General features: G+C 57.9%; 2 protein-coding genes across 4 annotated transcripts in view; one reads left to right on the top strand and one right to left on the bottom strand.

The window, feature by feature from the left end:
• Nucleotides 1–1,038: 1,038 nt before the first annotated feature.
• On the top strand, nt 1,039–19,596 carry SPDEF (SAM pointed domain containing ETS transcription factor). 2 transcript variants are annotated; one of them, XM_003278818.4, is made up of 6 exons: nt 1,043–1,443; nt 12,893–13,357; nt 16,208–16,405; nt 17,823–17,870; nt 17,989–18,135; nt 18,939–19,596. In XM_003278818.4, the coding sequence occupies exons 2-6, from the start codon at nt 12,922–12,924 to the stop codon at nt 19,115–19,117; spliced, it is 1,008 nt and encodes a 335-aa protein (XP_003278866.1). In that variant the 5' UTR covers nt 1,043–1,443; nt 12,893–12,921; the 3' UTR covers nt 19,118–19,596. The 2 variants fall into 2 exon arrangements, with proteins under 2 accessions (XP_003278867.1, XP_003278866.1); XM_003278819.4 differs by lacking the exon at nt 17,823–17,870 and having other exon boundaries at nt 1,039–1,443.
• A 1,541-nt stretch (nt 19,597–21,137) lies between these two features.
• Nucleotides 21,138–26,038, bottom strand: part of PACSIN1 (protein kinase C and casein kinase substrate in neurons 1) — a 70,286-nt gene continuing 65,385 nt past the window's right edge. For both annotated transcript variants that reach the window (XM_003278816.4, XM_003278817.4), the window contains exons 9-10: nt 25,517–25,704; nt 21,138–24,936 (exon numbers count right to left, since the gene is read on the bottom strand). In XM_003278816.4, coding sequence (XP_003278864.1) covers nt 24,827–24,936; nt 25,517–25,704 — 298 coding nt within the window. In that variant the 3' untranslated portion in view covers nt 21,138–24,826. The remainder of the gene's footprint in view (nt 24,937–25,516; nt 25,705–26,038) is intronic.

Below are 26,038 nucleotides of genomic sequence, written 5' to 3'. Positions count from 1 at the left end.
CAGGGCTCCCTGGGGGTGCAAAGTGCAACCTTACGTTGGAGAATGTGGGTATTGGTGAAGGTGAGGGGCTAGTTCTAAAGGCCTTGGGATCCCCTGTAGCCCCAGAATCCTCTTGCTCTCAGCAGTTACACAGTTACTCCTGAAACAAGAGAAAAATCAGCATTATCTAGAACTTTCTCCCCTGTCAGAATGGAGGTAGCAGGTACGTGGAGCACTTCTGAGATGATTTGGAGAAAGGAAGGCCCAGCCTCCAGGGACAACCCTCAGCCCACCTGGCAGGACATGGAGAAATCCAAAAGCTGGACTCTGTGGCCCCCACTGGGCTCATGGAGGTGGAGGGGCTGGGGCAGCAAGCGCTTGGTGGTGGGTACCTCTGTCCTGTGTGGTGTCCCTGCCATCACCTTTTGGGGCTATGGGAGAGCAAGTTGCTGCTGGCTGGCCCTCGACTGCAGGCATGGGAAAGTGAGCTAGGAGTCCTTCCTCACCGCCACTGTGTGACAGGTCTGCATAAGAACCCTGTGGGGCAGAGAGAACACAGTTCCCACCAGGTCATGGTTGGCCCACAAGCCTCGGGACCCCTCCCCAGGGTTCTCTGAAGCTCTCTCCATCCCTGGCTTGAGTAGCCAGACAGCACCTCCTCCAGGAAGCCCTCATTGATTTCCCTAGTTGGTGCCCACCCTCAGTGCCCCCTCAGCCCTCCATCAGGGCATGGGTGGCTCTGGATCTCCACTGCTGCTCACTTGTCTGTCCCTGGCCCTCAGCTGATCCATCTTAGAACCCCAGCCCTGGGCCCACTCGATGTATCTCTGGCGCCTTGCACGTAATGTGAGCTGAGTGGCTATGCAGCAACCAATGAACGAGTGAATGAGCGAGTGAATGAATGAGTCCCCTGGCTGTCAGGGCATGGATCCCCCAGCAAGGAGGGGGAGACCTGCAAGGGTTAACCAGGAGCCTGCCTGTGGTCTGAGGTAAGCAAGGAGTGTATTTGTTCAGGTAAATAAGGAAGGATTACTTATAATGGGAAATCAGGCCCTGGCCAACTCTTCATCTCGCGGCTGTCTGACTTCCTCCCAGCACATTCCTGCACTCTGCTGCGTCCACACTGCCCCACAGACCCAGTCCTCCAAGCCTGCTGCCAGCTCCCTGCAAGCCCCTCAGGTTGGGCCTTGCCACGGTGCCAGCAGGCAGCCCTGGGCTGGGGGTAGGGGACTCCCTACAGGCACGCAGCCCAGAGACCTCAGAGGGCCACCCCTTTAGGGTGGCCAGGCCCCTGGTGGCCAACCTGAGTGCTGCCTCTGCCACCAGCTCTGCTGGCCCCTGGTTCTGCTGGCCCCCCAGATGCCTGGCTGAGACACGCCAGTGGCCTCAGCTGCCCACATCTCTTCTCGGCCCCTGAAGTTGGCACTGCAGCAGACAGCTCCCTGGGCACCAGGCAGCTAACAGGTGAGTCCGACAGGAGATGGGGGTACCCTGGCATGGGGTCTTTCCCTGCCAGCTGGGGGGTGGCTCACTGCAGGCAGGACTTGGAGGGGGTGCACTTTGCCAGCTCAGAGCTCATCTCCCAGTCATCAGTGACCCTGTGACCTGGGTCCCTTTACCCTCAGAATTCCCTGCCCCTCCTCATGCTCCCCAGACTGCTTCTCTGGGCCAACTCTACATGCTGGGTGAGCCCCCTTGCCCAGCAAAGCCTGGGGTACCCCACACTGAGCCCAGTCTGCCCAGCCTGAGGGGAGGCCGCTGTGCAAATGCAGAGCCCTGGCCCCTGAGACCTAACCAGTTCTGCTTGGCTGGCAAAACACAAGCAGCTTTGCTGCTGCTGCCAGCCCAGCTGCTCTGCCGAGGAAAGGGTCTCCCTGGTGCCGGGCCACCAGTGGGCAGGGGCTTACTGGAGCCTGATGGGTCAGGGCTGAGGCTAAGGCTGGGTCCAGGTCGGGGCAGGGGAGACAGGTCCAGAGCCCAGGAGCTGGGCTGGGCAGGGATGGGCACAGGAACCAGGGGGCTGGGGTCACCGCCGAGCACACCCTCTGAGCCCTTGGACACTGGGGGAAGCTGAGAGCCTTGGGTCCTGGTCTTGGCACCCAAGGAAAGCAACAGTAGCAGTCCCTCGAAGGTGCTCATTCCTAAGATTTGCCAGATTCCTGTGGTGGAGAGAGGAAGTGGGTGGTGGGATGACAGGGTGGGAAGCTGAAGGGCCCGGGGGAGTGGGTGCCCCTGAGGCTGGTGAAGGTGTGTGCATGTGTGCGTGTGTGTGCAAGTGTGTGTGTGTGTGTGTGTGTGTGTGTGTGTGTGTGTGTGTGTATGGGTGTGCATGTTGGGGATGGGCAGGCCGAGATCCCTCACCTCACATATCATCTGGGGCCACCCAGCAGCCCCCACCCAGGCCACGAGCCCCGCGTAGCCTGTGTCCTTTATGACGGCCATGGGCTTTCTCCTCCTCCTCGGCCAGGGCTGGGACTTGCCTCATTTCCTGCCCCAACCTCCCCAATAAAGCTGCATCTCCCCATCACCAGCTGCTCAGCTGAGTAACAAAGCAAACAGGCGTCCGGGCTGCCCCAGGCCCAAGCTGGTGGGCAGGGATGGGGAGGAGACGCCCCACCAGACAGGCAGGCCCAGGCCATGGTTCAGCCAGGCCAGTTGGGCTGAGCTTTCCTCCACCCACCTGCAAGAGGGGCCAGAGCCTGCAAGAGGTCCTTGACCCCCAACTTGGAGTCCCACCACCCCAAACTCACAGACAAATGGTGGGGGGCATCCTCGGAGCTCCCAGGCAGGTGGGGCTGTGTGGAAGAGGTGGTCTCACTGCGTAGGGGACCCACTCTCGCCTTTGAGAGGCTGACAGTGCATGTACAAGCATTTCCTCTGAGCCAGGCCCCGTGGGGGGATCCAGAGCTGAAAACTATCAGACTTGCTTATTGGACACTGTCAGTTGTAAAACACTTCGGTTTTCACAAGGACCCTCTGAATTAGACAGGGCTTCTCTGTCAGCCAAATCTGAGGGAACAGGGCTGCACTCAGTAGGTGCTCAGTCAATGCTCAGAAAGTGTGTTGCTGGCAGGAAGTGCAAAAACTGGGAGAACCCACTTTTTAGCACTGAGGTTGTTGCGAGTATAAAGTGAATAGCCCTGAAACCATTAGAGCAGTTTTGTGCTAAATGACTTGTTGCAGCCTGAGTGTAACCCGGGGAAGTTAATTTAGGCTGACAGGGGGACAAAGACCCTCTAGGTGGAGGGCAAGAAGGAACAGGTGAGGTCCCACCATGTGGGACCGTGGGCGGGTCACTTTTCCTCACTGTACTTGCAACACCTTGTCTGTGAAACAAGAAGGTTAGACAAGGCTATTGGCTATTAAAGCAGGCTTCATGGAGGAGACAGCCTGGAGCAGGACCTTGAAGGCTGTGTAGGAGTTGGATTTGCCAGCCTGTCTCCTGGGCGTTGGGGGGTGGTGGCGGGTGGGGGGGGGGGGAAGAGGGTGGGGCAGGAATTCTAGGTTCTGGCTCCTCCTAGAGGGCAGGGAGGGTGGGTGAAGACTGCAGCTGCCTGGAATGGGCTAGAGAACAGGACAGGGCCCCAGCCTCCCTCACCACCATCCTCAGCTCACCCCAAACTCCACTCTCTGGCCCACTCCCTCTACTCCCCATCACCATCTGCTTCTTCCTTTGCTCCCCGGCTTCCTCACGCCATTCCCTCTCTCTTTTCTCTTCTCCAGCTGATCCCCTCACCTGTGCCCAGGGCCTCCCTCACCTGTGCCCAGGGCCTCCCTCACGTACACTCAGCCCATCATAAATGATTTCCATTCACCCTCAATCTCAATCTCCACAACCCCTTTAAGACATACTCTTGACAGCCCATTTAACAGACAAGACAACTGAGCCTCAGAGGGGGGCCGAGTCACTGGCCCCAGCCCCAGAGCCAGAGCAGAGATTCAGGGATCAAACCTGGTCTGGGACCCTCCCCTGGTCCCCACCCCCACCCCGTTCATGCTCCACCCTGTGCCCCCAGCCAAGCGAGTGGCCTGTCAGGTGGAACAACTCTTCCCAAAGCAAACTTTGCACAAGCTGAGTTGCCCTGGGCTCTTCCTGACATTTAATGCCAAGCTCCTTCTCCTGGCTAGTTTGCATGTTTTCAGCCTGGGAGGCGCCCCCTGCCAGATTCTGCTCTCCCACCTCTCAGCAGCCAGGGTCGGGGGTGGGTAGAAGGGAGCCTCCAGACTTGGGGAGGGAGAGGCTCATCCTTCCTCCCCAGCCAGGGACCTTAGTGTGACTGTGCTGGGGGTCGGATGGGACCAGGACCTCCCCAGGATTATGATGGGGCACCACCAGGATAAAGACCCCCCTCCTTCTCCCTCTAGCTCTGGCACAGGGGAGACGTGGCTGGAGGGACTGCCCAGCCCGGGGCTCCAGCACCTAAGACTGGTTGTGGGGCAAGGCCCAGGCCTCTCTGCTCCTGGGGCAGCAAGTTGCTTTGAGGGCTGCTGGGACCTAGCTCCTTCTGCCCCACCCCACCCTCTGTGCCAGGACAAAAGGGGGATGTGTCTCTGCTGACAGTTCACAGGTGGGAACCCGTCCTGGTAACCCCTTAATAACCCACTCCCACCCATCTCAACCTTGTTGGAAGCAATTTCTATTCTTAGCCTGTCAGGACAGTTCTTTCTGGACTTTTCTCATCTGTGATGTTGGAGTCCTTCACTTTGTCCTAACACCCCTGTCCAAGCCTGGAGGTGTGCTCCAGGGCCTGATCGCAGGAATGCTTTTTCCCTTCAGCCCATCAAGATTTTACAGATCAACAATCAGGTGTGTGGAGGGCCTCTGCCTCCCTTGGCCTGTGCTGGGTCTGGAGGGGGCCGCAGAAACACGGCAAATAGAGACAGCGGTCACCACTGTGGACACACACCTCTTGGGAGATGGTGAAGCCTTCTCACATAGCTGTCCTGCCTGGTGACTTCAGAATCCAGACACACAGCTGTCTTTATGAGTCCCCATTTCACTGTTGAAGAGGCTGAGGCCGAGAGGATCGGCCAAGGGGCCTCAGGCAGGAACAGCAGAGCTCCGGTGACATCCATGTGTTCTCATGCCCTCAGTGACCCTGCTGGGCAGGGCTGTGAGGAGCAAGAGACCCAGGAAACCTCACAGCCCCTGTCCTGCGGCAAGCTGGGAGGTGCGGCGTATGTGGGGCTGGAGGAGGGTAGGGAAGAGGGAAGGTGCTATGGCCGGCCCTTGGAGGAGTGTACGTGCGATTTGGGGGTGAGGACGAGACTGTGCCAGAGAGGGTCAGCCATGTGACCCAGGCTGCATCGTCGCAAAGCGGAGATGTGCAGGTGGTGGGGGCATGGCAGCCTTGGTGTGGCTAAGAGGCCTGACTGGGGCACTGAGAAGTGAAATATATTTATATACACATGGGCTCAACCAGGGCTGAAGGAAGACGTGAATGGCAATTTCTGGGAAGCCCTGAAAGTTGAGCGGAATTGTACTTGCTGTGGTGGGAAACTGGGTTCTGTCCCCGCACTGTCAGCACCACTCACTGCAAGCCCCAGGTTTGTCTGGGCTGGGGTCCTTGCTGGCTAGAGGAGGCAGGGAGGCGCTGCTGCTGGGGTGGGAGCCAGGCCTGACGGGCAGCTCGTGAGGTGCAGGACAGCCTGAAGCTGGCTCTGCTTCTTCAGAAGGGTGGGCTGAGTCTTTCAGAGCTTCCGGACACCAACTCCAGGGACAGTGAGGGACACACAGCCACATCCCTCATCCTGCCAAAAATGTCAGCTGTAAATGGAGTATGTCTCTGCTTACAAGGGGAGCCCCAGGTGTCCACCTCTGCGACCCCACCATCCTTCTTTAAGTCCCCAAAGCCAGGCTGATGGCAAGATGAGGGTCATGGATCGTAAAATCCAGACAGTGCCCGGGCTAGAAAATTCCTCAGAGATGACCTGGCCTACAGAGCAGGGGACTGAGGGCTGGAGGGACCAAGGACTCACCCAGGATCTCTCCTATGGAGGGAACAGGGCAGGGCGTCACCCGCATCTCCTGAAGTGGAGGTCTTCAGTTCTTTCCAGTCCACATCCTCCTTTGGAGTAAACTCAACCATGATGGTCCACTTGGGGCTGTGGTGGGCCTCTGTACCTCCAGGCTGCGGGCACCTGTGCCACCCACACCCCACCAAGGCGACCGCTGTGGGGCTGGGTTGGCAGGTGGCCTGAGCAGAGGCAAAGGGGAAGGTCAACAGGGGCGACCTCAGGAGCTAGAAGGTGCCAGGTCTGCCAGCACCAGCAGAAAGGAGGGTGGAGCCAAGTCTTGAGTTCAAGTCCCTGCTCGCTCACGCATGGACAGGTGCCCCGTAGCAGGTCACAGCGCCCTTGTCTGTCAAGTGGGAATAATGCTGGCTGCCCCAGCTGGGAGGCCCCGGCAAAGCAGTTTATTCAGTTTGACCTTCCTCCTGTCCCAGAAAGCCCTGGAAGTAGTGTCAGTGAGGGTGTGTGTGGACACCCGGGCTGCCCATGCAGCGGGGCACAGAGGAGGCTTCACTGATGCGATGTGTTCCTGCTGCCTGTGAGAACTGTGGGAAGAGCAAAATCACTGGGTTCCCCTGGCACTCCACTCTGGTTTCCTGTGCCCCGTCCTCCTGCTACGTGGTCCCGCCCCTGCTTCCACCTGCCTCCCACCCCACAAAGCCTCACCCACTCCCCTGTACTTCCCCCCACAGACCCCAGCTCCTGGGCCCACTGGCTGACTCTCCAAGGTGAAACTCACACAGATCAGGGCTCCTGCAAAAGTTAGGGGGACAGTTGGCCTGGACAGGTCTGTGCCCAGAGGAGGTGGGGAAAGCCCGGAGGTCTAGAAGAAACCCACCTCCTCTACTCATGCTGAGTCCAAGACAGCAAGGTCTCTCTCAGCCACCTCCCTGCTCTCTTCTTCTGCCCTTGGAGACCCTGGGGAAGCAGGTGCTTGAAGATGGCCACAATGGGGTGCTTGAGAGAGGGCAGGAGCTGCTGGCCCAGAGGTGGCAGCCTGGGCCCCTTTCCTGGTCAGCAGGGTGGTCTGTCCAGCGGGCAGAAGTGGTGCTCTGGGCAGTGAATGGAGGGCCGTAAGGAAGGGATCTGGCACTTCTCTTGGGTCCAGCTAGTTTGAAGAACAGTTTGAAGGGTGAGGTTGCAGCAAGGTCCTCCCTATGGAAGGGTTGGAGGAGCAGAGAAGGGGTGGGAGGAACGGCAGGGCAAGAGAGAGGCTGGGGCCCCGAGGGGATGGGGCAGGGTGGGGGTCAGGGTGTTCGGAGAAGCCAGACATGCTACTGTGGCTGGGCCTGGTCATGGCTTTGGCTGGGACTTCCTGCGGCCTGGGTAGCCCAGCTTTTCTCCAAGGTGCTGACCGGGGCAGGCCCATGTGGCCCCTGCCCACTCTGCATGGCTCCTGGCCAAGACCTAGCCCCACCTCCACAGCCCCTGACTCCGGCCCATTTAAGGGGGCCCGGGGTCTTGGATGGATGGAGGGAGGGGCTGACAGACAGCTCAGTAGGCCACGTGGGAAAGCCAGAGGAGGTCTGTTCCCTATCAGACCTCTTCCTTCTGCAGTGAGGCCGGCTGGGGGCTGAGCAGCAGGGCCAGAGTGGCCGTCTCTGTCACTCCCTCAGCGCTCTTCTCAATGGGGACTAAAGCCGGGGTCTTGGGCTCTGGGCGGTCTGGCATTGGGTCTCAGGATTGAGGTGGGGGTGAGGGTACATTTACCCCACACCACCATCCCCCCAGGAGGTAGGGCCTGAGAGCCGGGACCAGGCAGGATATGGAAGACAGGCTCCAACCCCTACAGCGACCTGAGTCCTTAGCAAAGGCCTCCCAAGTGACTCCATTCCCGGAAACTGTGGTTCTGGAGCTGTCAGGGAGGGCATCTTTTGCTGATGCCAGTTGGGGTGTGGGAGTGAAAACCTGGGAGGCAAAGGGTTCAAGGGGCACATTTCTAGCCCCAAGGGGTGAGAGTAGGCAGGGTAGTGGCAGGAAAAGCTGCACTAAATCTCTCCTTTTGGGTCCCTCTGCTCTCTTTCCTTAATCTTCCTTCCTGGGGGAATGGAAGGCGCTGAGAGAAGGGGCCCAAGGTGGCTAATCCCCCTGGCTGCCACCCCACCAATCTGCTCCTGTCTCTGGGCCTTGGCCTCCACCAGCTGTTACCAAACTTTCTTTGTCTGGAGTGGGATCCGGGGCCTCTGGAGCAGGAGGGAGCCAGGACACGCTGAGCCTTAATCCAGACACGTGGCTTAATCCAGAAGAGATCAACTCGAGGTTTGGGAGCTGGAGGCATTGCTCAGGAGACGGCAGCCCATGGGGCTGGCAGGCCAAGGCTGCAGGAATGCTGGGGCCTGCCATCTGAGGACCCTGGACATGGCAGATGCCTGGCACGTCCCAGGACCCTCAGCCTACAGAGCAGTGGCCTGAGTGTCAGGAGGCCTCTGGTCTGGCCCTGGCTGTGCTGTGTGACTGTGGGCACCTCCCTGCCACTCTTTGAGCCTCAGCTTTTCCAGTGCACATGTGTCCCCAAAGGCGGACCATCACTGATGGATTTCATCCTGGGCTGAATTGCATGGCACAGATGAGGCAAGCCTGGGAAGTCGCAGGGGGGAGCTACTAGGGAGGGCTCCCTGGGGGCAGGAGGGCTTTGGGATGAATTGTGATGAGAAGGAAAGGGCATCTTAGAAAATAGCCCTGTTGTGCCCACAGCACAGGGGCGGGTATGAAATGCCATTCTCGTTAGAGCTTGGATTTGTGGTCACTATGTCAATCCCTGGTTCTGGTCCGGACCCTGCTGCTGATAAGCACATGAATCCCTTCCCCACTCTGGGCTTCATTGTTCCCATTCTATGAAACAATCACATAATATATGGCCCCTTCCAGCTCTGATTATCTGGGCTAGATAGGAGGTGGACTCAGAGGTAGGCACCAGCCACTGGGATGGGGCAATGGGGAGCCATGGGAGATTCTTGAGCACAGGGGTGTCTGATGAAAGGGTGCTGCAGGGAAATGAACAGTGGGGTGGAATGAAGAGCCAACAGGTGGGGACAGACTTTAGAGCATCAAGGAGCCCAGTTGGTGGGTGGGCAGATCCCCTAGGAAGATGGGACTGGTCAGAGCACGTGCCTCTGAGAGAATGTGGTCCAGTGAGCAGAACGCACGCCTGGCCAGGAAGAACCCCAGATAAGCTGCACAGCCTCCCTGAGCCTCACTGTCCGCATCTATAAAGCAGGGCTCTGGAGTCCACGTCACCCTGGCTGTGGGTAGGAAAGCAGGTGATGTGGGTGAAAGCCTGGACGTGGCACTGGTGCTCACTGCCAGGGGCTCACAGTGCCGTTCTCTCTTATTCCCTCCCGAGGCCAGCCCAGACCTTGAGATGCCTAGTTGCTGGTTGGGCACACCAGCCCTGGCTCCCTGACCAGTAAGCCAAGCCCCCCTACTCCAGGCCTGGGCTGCCTTGGGGACGGAGCATTCCCCACCACCCCTGATCTGCGGACAGTCGAACCTTTCCTCCAGCCACACAGTTAACCATTAACTTATTTTTCATCAGGGAAGTGTTGGAGCTAGGACCGAGGCTTGGTGGGGAGTAGATTCCTTGGCATTTAGGTACAGGGCAAGGTCAAGCTGGAATGTGGGGTGTAGAAGGGGAAGGAGCCTGAGCCAGGAGTCAGAAGACCTGGATTTGGGGATTTACCTCTCTGCACCTTGACTTCCCCATTAGCAAAATAGGGATGAGAATAAGACCTGGGCCAGATGAGGTAGCTTGTGCCTATAATCCCAGCAGTTTGGGAGGCTGAAGCAGGGGGATCACTTGAGCCCAGGAGTTCGAGACCAGCCTGGGCAACATAGTGAGACCATGTCTCTACAACAGATTTAAAAAATTAGCCAGTCATGATGGCGCACACCTGTAGTCCCAGCTACTTGGGAGGTTGAAACAGGAGGATCGCTTGAGCCCAGGAGGTTGAGGCTGCAGTGAGCCATGATCACGGCCCTGCACTCGACAGAGCAAGACCCTATCTCAAAAAAAGAGAGAATAAGGCCTGTGCTGCCTTTCTCCTGGCAAGGGGATGGATGAGAGGGCTTCACATGCACTCAGCAAACGTGTCAAGGATGTGTCATTATATGCCTTCCTGGCAAAAGCTGCCACCTGCCCTGCCCATTCATCCCCACCGACCCTACACAACCATGCCGAAACACAGCAGCTGCCTCCCGTCCTACCTGTGGCTGAGGCCAAGCAAACAGGAGGGCCACAAGGGAAGCGAGTTCTGCTTCTTGGAAAAGCTTCTGTCTCCCTGGCATGGCGCCCAGGGTGTTGGCCGAGACTGTCCTAACGTGGCAGGCATGGGGGCTCTGGGGATATGGACGGGGCAGGAGGCAGGCAGGGGGTCATGAAGGAGGGGTGGGGGGCTGCGGAGGGGTCCCTAGGGGTGGAGCCACCTAGCGGGTAGGGCATGGGCACTGGGCAGGGTGGGGCCCAGGGGCAGAGTGAGCTGTTGGCACTGCCTGAGTAAATAATATGGGCCCACAGCACACACGAGTGTTTGCACAGAAGGACTTGAAATGATTCCAGGTCTGCCCTCTGTCCCCCACATCCCCAGCCCCGCCTTGGTCTCTGCCCACCCCACCCCATCCTGACCTTTCCTTCCTTGTCACTTAAAGGAGCCCTTGAATGGGAGAGTTGAAATCAAAGGGAACACCCTTCCCTCCTGCTGGCATTTTCTCCACCACAGGAAGCTGCAGGGCTGCCATGTAACACTGGGAAGGTTGGGCACTGCACAAGGAGGGTGGGCAGAGGAAGCTGAAATTCTACCTGGGCTCCATTCATCAAGCTATGCTATCCAGGGGGAAGGGATGTCATTTTCTGAGTTGTGTGAAATTGAATGGGCTAGCTGTGGCCCTACCGAAGTGGAGGTGCCTTCCAAACTGGGTTCTTTCCCTTGTCCCACCTGCAGAAGCAAATGCCAGCTGCATACAGAGGCTGTGCGGGTCAGTCTCACAGGGTAACTGGAGATGGATCAGGGAGCCCCCTTCCCTGCCCGCTGTCCCAGTAGAGCACCATAAATGTCACCCTTAGAGAGGACTTCAGTGCTTTGATTAAAGCCTCCCCCCCCACTGGCCAGTTGCCTTTAAAGCAAAGATGCTCAGATTTGAAGATGCACTAGAGTCACCCCGAGGCCAGTTAAACCAGACTGCAGAGTCTCCCCCCGAGCTGCTGATTCAGTGGCTCTGAACTGCCTGAGAATCCAAGTTTCTAGCAAGCGCCGAGGTGGCGCTGGTTCTGCTGGCCCAGACAGCATATTTTGAGAACCACTGCTTGAAACTATAAATAACCCTTGAGAAAGGACACAAATTAACTTGCCCTTAACAGGTTTATCTGCTCCTTTCCTCCTCCCTAACTGGTTCTCTATATTATTAGGAGCGTATATCTGTTGGTGATCTTCTGCCTCTGGCTTGATATATTCTTTGTGTGGTTTTATTTTCTTTTTCCGAGACGGAATTTTGCTCTTTCACCCAGGCTGGAGTGCAGTGGCACGATCTCAGCTCACTGAAGCCGCCTCCTGGGTTCAAGCGATTCTCCTGCCTCAGCCTCCCGAGTAGCTGAGACAGGAGAATCAGGTACTCACCACTTTGGCCAGCTAATTTTTGTATTTTTAGTAGGGACGGGGTTTCACCATGTTGGCCAGGCTGGTCTCGAACTCCTGGCCTCAGGTGATCCACCTGCCTCGGCCTCCCAAAGTGCTGGGATTACAGGCATGAGCTACTGCACTGGGCCTGTCTTGATGTATTCTTAAGTCTCAGGCCCCCACATCACTGCCATCCCAGAATGTCCTGGGGTTTCAGTGCTTGCGTACCTCTCCAGTCCGCCTTCTCACCCAAACTGTGCACTCTGCTATGGGGTTCGGGGAAAAGGGCCTGGGCAAAAACAAGCCTGGGCGGCCTGTGGGGAGCAAGGCCTCTGACTGCTTGTGTTGAGGCCAGATGGTTCCCCCTGGAGGGCCTTGGGGCAGCAGTGAGGAGCAGGTGGCTGAGTTGCTAAGGGTTTTAGGTGTTCCCTGGAGCCCTGCCCCATCTCACCACCACCCCGGCTCCCCCTGGAAAGCCTGGCATGTGGCACTGCCTCTGGGTGGCCGCATGCTCCTCCAGGCATCGGGGAACGTGGAGAGCACTGGGAGCTGGAAGGGGCCCTGGGGGCAGCACCTTCCAAGGGAGGGTAAGGGGAGGTGGGTACCATGCACCCAGCCTGGGGTATGGGGAGACGCACACCTGTGAGCTCTTGCTCAGTGGCCACCTAGAGAGTGTTGAGTTTACTTAGATCCCCCAGATAGCCCTGTGGGAGGACAAGGGCTGGCCTACTCCCCGGCGTGCGGGGAGGGTTTTTACCCCGCCTTGTTCCTCTCTTCTTTCCCCTGCTGGAAGATGATGGCCACCTTTACGATGGTGGCCTCTGCCTGCCACTTCCAATCCTATCCTTGTCAAAGGCAGAAGAAAAACAAGCTTTGCTACGTCAGGAAAGATTTGGACATTGAGGGCCCCTTGTTCCCACCTCATTTTGCTCATCCGCCAAATGGGGCAATCATGCCTTCCATTGTGAGGGCTGAATGAGGTCAGAAACCTCAGAAGGCTGTTTTAAGCAAAGTACATGTGTGGAGCTTTGCTGCTCCCAGCCAGCCTGGCTTCCTTGGGGATCGAGGGAGCGATCCATTTCTGGTCCTGCACCCACTCCCACCTCACTGTCTTTCCCAGCCAGAAGGCCTGTCTGCCCAACCATGTCCTGGCTGCCCAATGACCCGGAAGCCCCCAACTCTGTCCCAGGCCCAGCCCACTCTCCACAGGGCCCCTCATCCCCATAACCAGCTTAGCGGCCCCTACAGGGATGGAGAAGCAGTCAAACCTGAGTCCTCTTTCATTTCCGTAGACGCAGCCGCCAGCCCAAACAGCAGCGGCATGGGCAGCGCCAGCCCAGGTCTGAGCAGTGTGTCCCCCAGCCACCTCCTGCTGCCCCCCGACACGGTGTCGCGGACAGGCTTGGAGAAGGTAGCAGCAGGAGCAGTGGGTCTCGAGAGACGGGACTGGAGTCCCAGTCCACCTGCCACGCCCGAGCAGGGCCTGTCCGCCTTCTACCTCTCCTACTTTGACATGCTGTACCCTGAGGACAGCAGCTGGGCAGCCAAGGCCCCTGCGGCCAGCAGTCGGGAGGAGCCGCCTGAGGAGCCTGAGCAGTGCCCGGTCATTGACAGCCAAGCCCCAGGGGGCAGCCTGGACTTGGTGCCCGGCGGGCTGACCTTGGAGGAGCACTCACTGGAGCAGGTGCAGTCCATGGTGGTGGGCGAAGTGCTCAAGGACATCGAGACTGCCTGCAAGCTGCTCAACATCACCGCAGGTGAGCCCTCTCCATATGCCTGCTTCCGTAAGAGGGGTCACAGGCAAGGCTGAGGTCACTGGGGTGGGTCGGGGCACTGCTGGATGGACTCTGGCCACCTCTGGCCCAGCCTCGGGCAGCTTTGGGGATGCTGGCACTTCTACACACAGTCAGCTGTGAACCTGGGCCGGGAAGGTTTCTATCCATCTCCAGTGTCCCAACCATGCCAGCCTAGTGTCCCCACTGGTAGGCGCTGGATGATATGAATTCAAGCTCTGTGCCCCCCACCTCCTGTTGGACTCCACTCTCCCCTCATTCACTCTGCTCCCACCACACTGGCCTGTTTGCTGTTCCCACAACACTCGCTACGCTGCTGCTTCTTCAGCCTAGAACGCTCTTCCCCCAAAGATCTGCGGGGCTCACTTCCTTCAAGTCTTGGCTCAGATGGCACCATCCGCATGAGGCCTTCCCTGACCCCTCCATTAAAATTGCTGCCCATGAGCACAGGACATGGTAAAGAAAACAAACAAAAAAAAAAAGAAGAAAAATTTCTGCTCACATCCCTACCTGCTGTTCTCACCTGCTTCCTCTCATAGCACTTTTACTCCTCGGAAGTGCCGCACCATATCTGTTGATCTCGCTCACTCTCTGTGTCCTCCACTAGAATATACACTCCACAAAGGCAGGGATTTTCATTTGTTTTGCTCATCACTCCATCCCCAGATGCTAAGATAGCACCTTGAATATAATTGATGCTCAATAAACAGTTGTTCAACAAGAAACATTGCTTTTTCTTCTTCTTTTTTTTTTTTTTTTTTTTTTTTTTGAGATGGAGTCTTGCTCTGTTGCCCAGGCTGGAGTGCAGTGATGCAATCTCGGCTCACTCACTGCAAGCTCCGCCTCCCAGGTTCACAGCATTCTCCTGCCTCAGCCTCCCGAGTAGCTGGGACTACAGGCGTCCGCCACCACGCCCAGCTAATTTTTGTATTTTTAGTAGAGACGGAGTTTCACTGTGTTAGCCAGGATGGTCTCGATCTCCTGACCTCGTGATCTGCCCGCCTCGGCCTCCCAAAGTGCTGGGATTACAGGCGTGAGCAACCACACCCAGGCTCTTCTTCTTTTTTTTTTTTTTTTTTGACAGGTTCTCACTCTATCGCCGAGGCTGGAGTGCAGTGGTGTAATTTCAGTTCACTGCAACCTCCGCCTCTGGGTTCAAGTGATTCTCCTGCCTCAGCCTCCTGAGTAGCTGGGATTACAGGTGTCCACCACCACACCCAGCTAATTTTTGTATTTTTAGTAGAGACGGAGTTTTCACCTTGTTGGCCAGGCTGGTCTCGAACTTCTGACCTCAGAAGATCCGTCCGCCTTGGCCTCCCAAAGTGCTGGGATTACAGGCATGAGCTACCTCTCTGGGCCAAAAAGCAGTTCCTGATATGCCAAGCCTTATTCTAGGACTGGGGAATTGAGTGGTGAACACAACACAGCCCCTGTGTTCGTAGGGCTGACATGATAGTGAGGGAAACAGATCACAAATAGAAATGTGTCACTGTTTGGAAACAGATCACAAATAAATAGAGAAATGTGTCACTGTTCTGGTGGGACAGAAGGCCCCGATGAGGAGAGGACCTCCCAGGGCCTGGCATACATGTGTCTGTAGCCAGACCTGGAAGGTGTTATTATGGAGCTGATGCTGTGGGTGGCGGGGCTGCTGAGTATCTAGTCCTCTGTCCTGCTGTCGCCTCTCCAGCTTCAGGCAGGCCTGACCCATGTCCCTCGTCTTCAGGCCCTGGTGCTGCAGCATTCAACTCTGTGCAGATTTCCCTGGGAAGCAGGGGTCTTCACGCATCCCTCAGGCCCGGCCCCTACCCCCAAAGCTGCCCCGTTGATGTCCGCATTTGAAGCTGCTCCTGCCAATGCCCCAAGTTTCCCAATGCCCATGCCAGGCCGACTCCAGGAGTTCTCCCACAGATCTCCTCCCCACCCAAGGGCTAGGGAGGGGAGGGCCCTGCTCCCTCAACAATGGGAACAGAGACAAATGGCTTTGACATTGGGGAGGAAAATGGGCTTATTAAGTGGGGACAGCCCAGCCTGCAGGTCACCCAGCTGGGACACTGACTGGACCACAGTGTTCACTTGGAGGCCCCATTGTGACCATGCCCACCAGCCTATCCCCCGCACAGGCCTATGAGGCTCACCCCAGAGCAGTACCCCAGGGGGACATCTAGGACCTAGCCAAAGGCTCCCCTCCTGGCCTCTGGAGCCTGTGCCCGCCCCATGCCACCCTGTGCCCTGCCATTTACTTATTCAACACATGTGCCTGGAGCAGCTCCTGTGCGTCTAGCCCTTTATTCCGTGGAGGACAAGGGGATGGAGTGCCCTGTGCCTCAGTTTCCTCATCTGTGAGATACAGGGGCTGGAGAGAATGGTGGGGTTCTAAGACTAATTCCCAGGTAGGTGTTTCTCTTGTTCCTTGAGGGGTTTGGGAAAGGCAAGAAGTAGCTGATGGAGAAACCCAGGTGTTTCTGGTAGAGTGTCACTGTCCCTCCAGGGCTGAGGCTCCCTCGAAAGGTCCTTTGGAGAGGCTGGAGGGATCTGGGAGGACTCAAGCCCTGGGTGAGGCGGGCAGTACAGATGCACCAGGTTACGCTGCCCTGAACCAAGTTCATTTTTTAGGGCCCTGGTTCCTTCCTCTCGCCCCACTCTCTTCTTGGGTACCCACTTCCACAGGGGCCCTCAGGGGCCTGTCTGGGGCTGACTTAGCCCCATCCCCAGGAGCACACGGTCTCAGGCCACAGGTTCTTGTGGGTGCCCCATCACAGCAGGGTGGTGCTCTCAGGCCGCCCCTGAGCTGAGGGGATGCCTCTTGCCCAGATCCCGTGGACTGGAGCCCCAGCAATGTGCAGAAGTGGCTCCTGTGGACAGAGCACCAATATCGGCTGCCCCCCGTGGGCAAGGCCTTCCAGGAGCTGGCGGGCAAGGAGCTGTGCGCCATGTCGGAGGAGCAGTTCCGCCAGCGCTCGCCCCTGGGCGGGGATGTGCTGCACGCCCACCTGGACATCTGGAAGTCAGGTAGGATGTGGCATGGCTGGGAGCAGCCCCTCCCAGGCTTCACGCCAGGGACAGGATGCTGGCTAGGAGGTTGCCCTCTGCTGGGGCAGCAGCCCCTTGGCCCCCAGCTGGACTCGGCTCTGAATCTCAGCCCCAGTTTCAGCTGCCTCCTGGATCCTGGTGCACTCCTCACCCCAACCCACTCCCAGCCCTGGTCAAGGCCCCAGAGCTTTGGGACAGAGCACCTGGGAGGTTAAAAGGTAGAAGTCAGACTGTGAGGATGCAGGATGTCAGAGCTGGGGACAACTGTGGATACTAGGAAGTCCTTTTTCCTTTTAAAATTTTGTTTGTTTTTCTTTGTTTTCTTTGTTTTTTTATTAAAGAAGTAATAAATGTGCATGCTATAAAATAGACCACAGTGAAAAGTAGTGTACCATGAACAGTTTCCCCCTCCCGCTCCCGACCCCCAGCTTCCAACCCCCTCCCTAGAGGGAACCACTGTTACCAGTTTCTTGAGTATCTCTCCAGGGAAAGTCTATGAATATTTGAGCACATATACATGTATGCAGTTCTTTTATTCTTTTTTTTTTTTTTTTGACATAAATAGTAGCAGAGTATTACACTGCTCTGCACACCACAGTATGTCTTGGGTATTGCTCCTGTCCATGTACACAGCGGCCCTGTTTTAATTTTAGTTTTCATTTTTTGAGACAGGGTCTCACTCTGTTGCCCAGGCTGGAGTGCAGTGGCACAGTCACAGCTCACTATAGCCTTGACTTCCCAGTTTCATTGGATCCTCCCACCCCAATCTCCTGAGTAGCTGAGTCTACCGGTGCACCACCACACCCTGCTAATTTTTGTATTTTTTGGTAGAGACGGGTTTTCACCATGTTGGCCAGGCTGGTCTCAAACTCCTGGGCTTGAGCAATCCACCCACCTCGGCCTCCTGAAGTGCTGGGACTACAGGCATGAGCCTCCACACCCAGCCTGCCCTAAATTTCTAATGGCTGCGTGTCAGCCCCTGAGTGTCTAAATTGTCTCGATCTCAGTGGGCACCCACTGCTGCCTGCACAGGGCCAGGTGCTTTGGAGGAGGTGGTGCCAAGGAGTAAGAAACAGGACCCACTCGTAGGACCCTGTCAGAGACCAGTGCCCTGCCCCAGCCCAGGCAAGCCCCCATGTCAGATGTCCTCATCTGAACAAGGGGATGCATGCAAGCCCTTTACGGCCCCTCTTAGCTCTGAAATCCTGAATTTTCTTCCAGGAAGCAGCTTCTTGTAACCAGCTTGCCTCCCCAGGTTGGCAGGAGGCAGGGAGCCACAGGGGCAACCCCCAGCCACAGAGGGGCTCCTGTGGCCCCACAGTCCCACCCAAATGCCTCCCCCCCTTCCCCCTCGGGGCCTCTCCTGGGTCCCCAACCCCGTCTCCTTGCCCTGCAGCGGCCTGGATGAAAGAGCGGACTTCACCTGGGGCGATTCACTGCTGCGGTGAGCCAGGCAGCGGCAGGGTGGGGGCGGGGGCTCCGGTGGGGTGGAGGGGTGGGTGCCACTGAAGCAGGGACTGGCCTCCCCTTCCCATTCACCGCCACCCTCCCTGGCCACCCAGCCTTAACCAGTGAGGAGAGCTGGACCGACAGCGAGGTGGACTCATCATGCTCCGGGCAGCCCATCCACCTGTGGCAATTCCTCAAGGAGCTGCTACTCAAGCCCCACAGCTATGGCCGCTTCATTAGGTGGCTCAACAAGGAGAAGGGTGAGCAGGGTGCCCAAGGGGCGCTGCAGGCCCAGCAAGCATGGAGGTTGTGGGGTCTCCTGCCAGGCACGGTGCATGGGGGCGGGGGCGGGGCAGAGGGGTGAAGCTGATCCCCACCTTTGTCCCAGATGCCAAATATGCAGCTCTCATGGGACAGCCCTGGGGGTCTGTGTGCAATTTGTGTCCACATATGTCTCCTGCTAGACTCTGTCTCACTTGGGAGCTTTAGTACTGCACAGCGCCTGGAACAAGCTCCAAATCCACTCTCCCTCCACCATCTCATATTAATTAATCCTGCCAGAGAGGGCTGCACGGGCCGAACTGCCTGAGAATAGCAAAGAGGTCGTTTCAGGCTTGGGAACTACAGAGACACCTGTAATGGAGGAGGGGTGCTCTTGCCAAGTGAGCCGTGGGCACTGCTGGGAGCCACACAGGACTTTGCATTAGGTCATGCAAACCCCACACAGAAGCAGGGGTTGGCAAGGGCCAGGCCCGCAGGGCCCCAGGGAAACCACTAAGCTACACAGGCTCACCTGTACCGGGAGGTTTGTGATTCCAGAGTATTCTCCGCCATTCACTGGGGCCTGTGGCACCTGCTTTGCACACGTCTCTTTAACCCTCACCGCAACTACACCTTGGGAGTAGGCATTCGGGCCCCCACACCCCGCCCCACCCGAGCAGAGGGAGGCCTCTGCATGGGGTCCCTTGGTTCGCCACGAGGCTGACCTGGTGGTCTGCGTCTTTCTCCTTCCTGCCACCTCACTCATACTGCTGGCTGTCTCTGGGCCCTCCTGCTCTTCCAGGCATCTTCAAAATTGAGGACTCAGCCCAGGTGGCCCGGCTGTGGGGCATCCGCAAGAACCGTCCCGCCATGAACTACGACAAGCTGAGCCGCTCCATCCGCCAGTATTACAAGAAGGGCATCATCCGGAAGCCAGACATCTCCCAGCGCCTCGTCTACCAGTTCGTGCACCCCATCTGAGTGCCTGGCCCAGAGCCTGAAACCCGCCCTCAGGGGCCTCCCTCCTGCCTGTCCTGCCTCAGCCAGGCTCTGAGCTGGGGGAAAATGGGCAGTCTGCTCTGCTGCTCTGACCTTCCAGAGCCCAAGGTCAGGGAGGGGCCGCCCACTGCTCCCCGGGGGGATATGGGCCCTCTGGGGCCTTCGGGGCAGGGGTGCTTCCTCCTCAGGCCCAGCTGCTCCCCTGGAGGACAGAGGGAGCCAGGGCTGCTCCCCAACAAAGGAACCCTCCACCTGCCTCTGACCCCAGCATTTCCAGAGCAGAGCCTACAGAAGGGCAGTGACTCGACAAAGGCCACAGGCAGTCCAAGGCTCTCTCTGCTCCATTCCCCTGCCTCCCATTCTGCACCACACCTGGCATGGTGCAGGGAGACATCTGCACCCCTGAGTTGGGGAGCCAGAAGTGCCCTCGGGAATGGATAATAAAGATACTAGAGAACTGACATGTCCCTAGTGTCTGCGCAGTGAATGGCACAGCCCCGAGGTCATCAATAGTCAAATGTGGTTGTGGTCACAGGGCCTGGAGTAGTCAAGGGAGGTTTTCTGGAGGAGGTGGCTTTGGGCTGAGCCTAAAGGGCAAGGGATAATTGATTGGTAGATGCTTCTGGGAGAGAGACAGTGAGGCTTCAAAGTCAAGGAGGGGTTAGAACAGCCACCTCATCTTCCCTATCGCCCTTCGGGCTGACAGGCAGGTGGCAAGGTCGATGCTAAAGAGGTTCTACATGCAGGACTGGAGTGGGGAAGGCATCTCTGGCATCCTTTCGCTCTGTTGCAGAGCAGGGCTTTGCAGCTAACAGGGTGGAAGAGAGGTTGGTTGTCTCCTGTTTCTGTTTCCTGAAGGCCTCAGCAGTGCCATCTGTGAAGATGTGAGCTCCTGTGAGTGGGTGTGAGACCCCTGTGCGTGATGGGAAGAGGGTGTGCATTGGTGTCTGTGGGCATGCTGGGGGTGACCAGGACCCACCACCCACTCTCCTGGGCAAAGCAACTCATCCAGCTTCCTCCCACTTCCCTCACGTTTATCACCTGGCTCAGTGTCCTTATGGTCTACTATGTGCTAGGTGCTTTGTCATTTATCTTCCCAACAAAACTGTGAAGTAGGGGCTACTCCCCCATTTTGCAGATGATGAAACCGAGGCTCAGAGTGGTTAAGTGACTTGCGGATGGTCACACAGCTGATTGACAGAATAACTCATACCTGTCTCTCCCCAAGGACAGTGCTCTCTCTGCCCCTCCAGCCCTCCGGCTTTCTGACCGGTCATCACCCTTGGTCCTCTATCGCCCTTATCCTCTGAGGCCTGGCTTCCAGGAAACAGCAGGGGAGCCGGCACCACCCAGACCACCAAGGGTTAAATGCTACCCTGTACTGCTGCCTTCTGCCCTCAGCAATTTTATTGTCTTCAGAAGAAAGTTTGCTCCTGGCAGTGAGCAAATAGCACCTTGGCATCTGTCAGCTGGGATTGCACTGCAGGGAGGAGGGGGCCCTGCCCCAGGCCTGTGCTTCGCTGGGCCCCTGCTGTGTCTCACTCCCTTGGAGGGAGGAGTGTGGGGGGGGAAGACTGGGACCCTGGCCAGAACCAGGCTCTGCTGAACTGGTTTTGTCTCCAGCCAGCCTGCCCTGCTCCCAGCTGAGTCCCTGGAGACACTTGCTTGTATGTCCCCAGCTGGGCTTGGGCCTGGAAAGGCCTCAGATCTCAGGCAGGGGTTGGACAGGAGGATAGGTATGGGGAGTAGAGGCTAGGAGTACAAAGCTGGGGCAGCTCTGGAAAGGGTAGATCTGGGGGCCCGGGTGAGGCAGCTCCCATGAACCTTGGCAGACACACACCCATCCAGTGACACCTTGTGAGCTGGCAGCAATCTGCAGATTCCTCTCCCTCCTCCAAACACCTCCCCAGAAGAATCCCACCTGGCTGGGTATTCTCTGACCCTTCTCCATGGGACCCCACCCTCAGGGCTCCCCATCACTAAATGGAACAGCCTGTGCGGGTAAGACAATACAACAACCTTTTGTCTTTATTTGAAGATTTCTCTGTTTGGCTAAAAGCAGGGCTTCACATGGAGGTAAGTTTGGAGGAGTCAGGAAGATGGGGTGGCAAATAGATTCCATTTCCATCTCAACCTTTCTCCCTGCCTGACACACCCTGAGGCTGGGGGCAAGGGGTATCAGGGAGGGGGCAGGGGTATATTTGCCCTGAGTAATGGGCTTGTGTGACAGCCCTACCAGGCTGCCAGGGCCAGAGGACCCTCAGAGAGACATCTCACCAGACTGGGGAAGCTGAGGCCCGGGTGAGGGTGGGAACACAGTGAGCTGATGGCGGAACTGGGACTGGCCCTGGGATCCTGCGCTACCCCAGAAGAGATCCCCTGGGGCTGGGGTGCAGGGGGAGTCAGGGAGCCAGAGCAAGGGCTGGGCCTGGGGCTGGCAGAACAGCTGAGAACCCAGAGCTCTGGTCCTGCCCATGCCCCTGAGAAATTCTCCCCAAGAAGCCCTCCCACGGGTCCCACACAGAAATGCATTCGGAGCCAGGCGAGATGCAGGAAGGCATGGCATGGCCCAGCGTCACCACACAGGGAGCTTGACACTGTGGACAGCCAGGAACCATGGGCCTCAGCAGTCACTTTTAGAATTCTGCTTTAAAAAGCAAAACCTATTTGAGGGCCTCATTTACTCTTGATCCATGAGTGTGGAACCCTGAATGCCCCAGCTCTCCTGGTCAGGGCCTGTCACCAAGGCACCCGGAACCTGAATGGGCCAGAGCTCCAGGAGCCTCCAGTATCACCCTCCCCAGTCCAGACAAGACCCAGGCCCCTGCAGGGTGAAGGGACCGGCCCTCAGTGGCCTAGTCGGTAGATGGTGGGCCAGGACAGCACCCAGTCCTGCTCGGGCACCACCCCTACTCCCCTGCATCCCAACAACAAATAGCTTTCGGAGGGCTCAGAAACCCCCAGGACTGAAGAAGGTGCACAGACTCAAGATGACAAAGCGCAGCCAGGTTGACACAGTTCTGGATTTTATCCACAGTCACAACTGATATATATATATATATTTGTATTTATATACCTTTAAATTACACAATCATGTACAAAACAGGTGCATTGCTGAGACCACAGCACTTCTCGGAGTTTCACAAGTGTCGGAACTAATGGAGTCAGGAAGCCTAGGGCAGCAGACGGTGGGCGGTGGGGCAGCCCTGGTTCCTTGCAGAACCAGGCTGCAGAATGGTGGTTAACTGAGGACAAAACACATTACTCGCCGAGCCCCGCCAGGGCGGGCCCGTGCAGCATCGAGGGTGCGGGCAGGGGCTACAGGAGGAGGCTGTGGGCATGGCAAGGGGTGTGGCCCCCACGCTCGGTGGTGAGTGCCCTGACACCAGCACTGGCAGGTAGGGCTGGGCCCCGGAGCTCAGGGGGACTTCCAGGTAGGAGACCCTCCTGCTCTGGGGCCCTGAGGACCTGGGGACTGAGAGAGTGGTCCCAAACAGGGCCCTGGAGGTGGTTGCTCAGGACGGAGGGGGTTTCGAGTCCCTGCCCTGGAGTGGGCAGCTAGAGTGCTAAGAGGGACAGGCTGGAGTCCAGCTGGGGCTGCAGCCCCTCCCCAGGTGCTGGGAAGCCACTGGCACAGAGAGGGGGAGCCCAGGCCCCAAGGTGCAGATTGCCAGCTTCCCATCTTTCCAAGGTAAGCGATGAGGGACAGAGGCCCCCAACCCCAACTCCTGCCTGGGGAGAGGGTGGAGAGGCTTCTGCACTGGAGCTGGGAGGACTGCAGGCTTCCAAAAGCTTGCTTCAGGCTCTGAGGAGCCCAGGACACATCTCAGGCTGCAGCTGAAGCCTGGAGACCAGACAGTGATAAGGAAGGGGGTGCTGGCGGCAGGAAGGAGGTCTGCCTGTCCCCGGGGTGCCATTGCCCCTGGCCCTGAGGAAGGCCCGCCCCAGCTCAGGCCCTGCCAGAGTGTCAGGACCCTCCGCGCCCACATGAAGAAGGTCAGAGCCTTGAGGCTGGGGTCTACTACCTCCTAACAGTGGGCTGTTGGGAGAAGCAGCAGGAGCAAAGGAGGACTGAGGGGAAACAGGGCTGGGCTGGCTCTCTCTCTTTACCTGGAGGCCCAGGAGGCCAGGTGTGCAAGAGGGAGGAGGGCATCTGCGGTCCAGAGGCCTAGAAGTGGCATCCACTGTAAGCAAGTCTCACCTGGTGCTGCAGAACTTCTCAGCTCCTTGCCCCAGAGGTCCCCAAGACACTTTTCTTCCAGCTCCCCGCCCTCATGGGGTTTTGTCCAACCCTGGTCTGCTTCCCAAGCCCCCGCACCATCTTGTGCGGTACCTAGCACTCCGGCACCACTGCTTTCACCAACCAGCAGGTGGGCCCTTTGCTCCCACCCACCCCTAAAGATCCTTTCACTCTGACCCAGGTTTGGAGATATGGAAGGGCTGCCAGCAGGGAGAATGTTGTTCTGGGGGCCGTGGGGACAAGGAAGAAAAACATGTGACTATCTTCTTCCTGAGGGCCAGGGTTCCTCCTTTCTGCCAAACTCAGCTGCAGGCTGTCCCCTGATGTCTCAGGCTGGAGGCGCCCATGGGGCCTTCACGGGCTCCCCAGGCAGCCAGAGAAGAGGACAGAGGAATGGTTAGGCCAAGAGCCTTGCAGGTACAAGGCTTGGCCTCATAGAGGCTGATGTGGAACCCAGTGATTTTATGGTTTTTGGATGGACATGGAGGGAGCGTGGGGGGCCAGGGGGACAAGATGACCTCCTCCCCAGCAAATGGGAGGAGGCTGCTACTGTTGCTGGCTTTGCCGTGGGTTTGGGGGTCCCCACCCTAGGCCAGGGGACTTGTGAGGGGGGACAAGTCTTCTGCAAGTTGCTGAGGGGGTTTGGATCTGCTGAAGAGCCGATGCTCAGAGTGCTGATAGCTGGAAAGAAGGGCCTGCGTAACAGGGTCTTGGTCCCTTAGATGGGCCTGGGGCTGGGAGGGCTGGCACAGCCTGGGCTGAGGGCCTGCATGCCCTTCATTCACCCTCCTGTACCCCAGTGACACCATGAGTTCCTCCAGCTCACCCCTCTTTCATGTCTGGGGGACCCCTGGAAACCTCCCTGGGGGAGGAGAGTGACCGTTCCTCCTCCGGTCCCACCGGTCCCAAGGGACGTGGCTAGGAGTAGAAGGGCGCTCCCCGGGGCAGAGTGGAAGACTAAAGATGGGGAAGCCTCCCTGCCAGGGGTCTGGAGAGGAGGCCTTTGAGAGCAGGGTGGTGGAGGAAGGGAAGCAGGGCAGGGGAGGAAGAAGAGGTTAGGAAACCAGGCCAGGGAATGGGGCAGGTGCCGGCAGCCTGGAGTGGAGTGGGACGGAGGAATGAGGCAGGGTGGAAGGGTCAGGAGACATCCATCCCTCAGGGCTCAGGAGACTCTTTGGTGGAACCCGAAGAGCAGATGTTGTGATGTTGGGCTAAGTCCTAAGACTGTTACCTACCCTGGGGCCATCCCAAGCCCCAGCATCCCAGCCTCCAGGTGGCCCTGAAAATGCTCTGTCTCTGCATACTTTGTTTTGTTCTGTTTTGACTTTTAAAAAAATAAAAGCTTGATCGGAAAATATGTCTGGAACTCTATGGCGAGGGGAAGGAGACGAGAGTGGGACGGGAGGGGAGGCAGTGGGGAGGAGTGAGGGGAGTATGGAGGGAGGGGGCCTCTAGATAGCCTCCACGTAGTTGGCAGGGTAGAGGCCCAGCTGCCCGCTGTCCAGCCGCCCACGGCACCAGCCCTGTTCATCCTCCTCGCCCAGCTTGGTGAGTTCGTCTCCTGGGAAAGAGAACACAGGGAGCGGCTCAGAGAGAAGGCTGCCCCTCCCTCAACACACCGGCTGCTAGGGGAGCCCTCCAATACCCACCTCCCGATTACTGCACTGGGTCTTAGATTCTTAGGCCCCGCCCCTGGAAACCAGCCCCAGTCCCACGCCAACATTCACGTGCCACCCTTGGCATAGAGGTCTTGGCCTACCTCAGCCATTCACCTAATCTGGGTGTCGGGTCCGCCCCCAAAACCAGACCTCGCATCCACACTATTCTCAGGTTCTGACTCCGCCCCTGGCACCAACCAATCTAAATCTTGCCCCCACTCCCATCCTGGGCCCAGAACACGCCCACAACCCAGGCCACGCCCCATTTAGTTCCCTGCAAATCCTCGCAACCCGTCTTCAAATCCTGCCTCTACCCCACCACACACCCAATCCAGGCCCAAGCCTCTCTTTCAGGCACCGCCCCGGCCCCACCACACACCCAATCCAGGCCGAAGCCTCTCTTTCAGGCACCGCCCCGGCCCTACCACACACCCAATCCAGGCCCAAGCCTCTCTCAGGCACTGCCCCGCCCAGCTGTCCTACCAGCCTTAAAGCTGAGCTCGTCCTGCTCTTGGCCGTCATAGTCGTAGAGTGCCCGCACGCGCACTCCCTTGGAGTCGTCCTCAAAGGGGTTGGCGCCCCCGTTGGCCTCACTGCCCCCAAAGGGGTTCCCACTCTCGTCGTCTGACCACTCGGTGGCGTAGGGCTGGCCTCTGTCGTAGCTGCTAACGCTGAGACGCGGAGGAAGGAGCCAGCTTCAATGTCTCCCCGCACCGCACCCCGAGGGCTAACCACTCCTCCTAATCAGAGCCCTGACCCCGAATTCTACCAAGGCTAGAGCAAGGATTGGCCACATAGGAGGGGTGACCCTCATGAGCTCTTTAAACAGATGTTTAAATGCAGGACCATTTGCGTTATTTTTCAGCCCTCGAGGGAGAGGGCATTGAAGGGGACTCCGGGGCACATCTGAACCTTCATCCGGGAGGAGGAGTACCACCTAATGGTTAAGAGCAAGGATCCTGGAGTCAGACCTCCTGGGCATCATATCTGGCTCTGAGGTTTACT

This window comes from Nomascus leucogenys, chromosome 22a, assembly GCF_006542625.1.
Source record: "Nomascus leucogenys isolate Asia chromosome 22a, Asia_NLE_v1, whole genome shotgun sequence".
NCBI classification, from domain to species: domain Eukaryota; kingdom Metazoa; phylum Chordata; class Mammalia; order Primates; family Hylobatidae; genus Nomascus; species Nomascus leucogenys.
Note: the sequence above shows the minus strand (reverse complement) of the source record. Positions and strands in the feature narration are given on the sequence as shown.

What these genes read in the sequence shown, in the direction of transcription:
- SPDEF (XM_003278818.4), top strand. Translation starts at nt 12,922, where the DNA reads ATGGGCAGCGCCAGCCCAGGTCTGAGCAGTGTGTCCCCCAGCCACCTC. An exon ending in GCTGCTCAACATCACCGCAG is followed by an intron (nt 13,358 to 16,207) that starts GTGAGCCCTCTC and finishes CCTCTTGCCCAG; the next exon opens with ATCCCGTGGACTGGAGCCCC. An exon ending in GTGGCTCAACAAGGAGAAGG is followed by an intron (nt 18,136 to 18,938) that starts GTGAGCAGGGTG and finishes CTGCTCTTCCAG; the next exon opens with GCATCTTCAAAATTGAGGAC.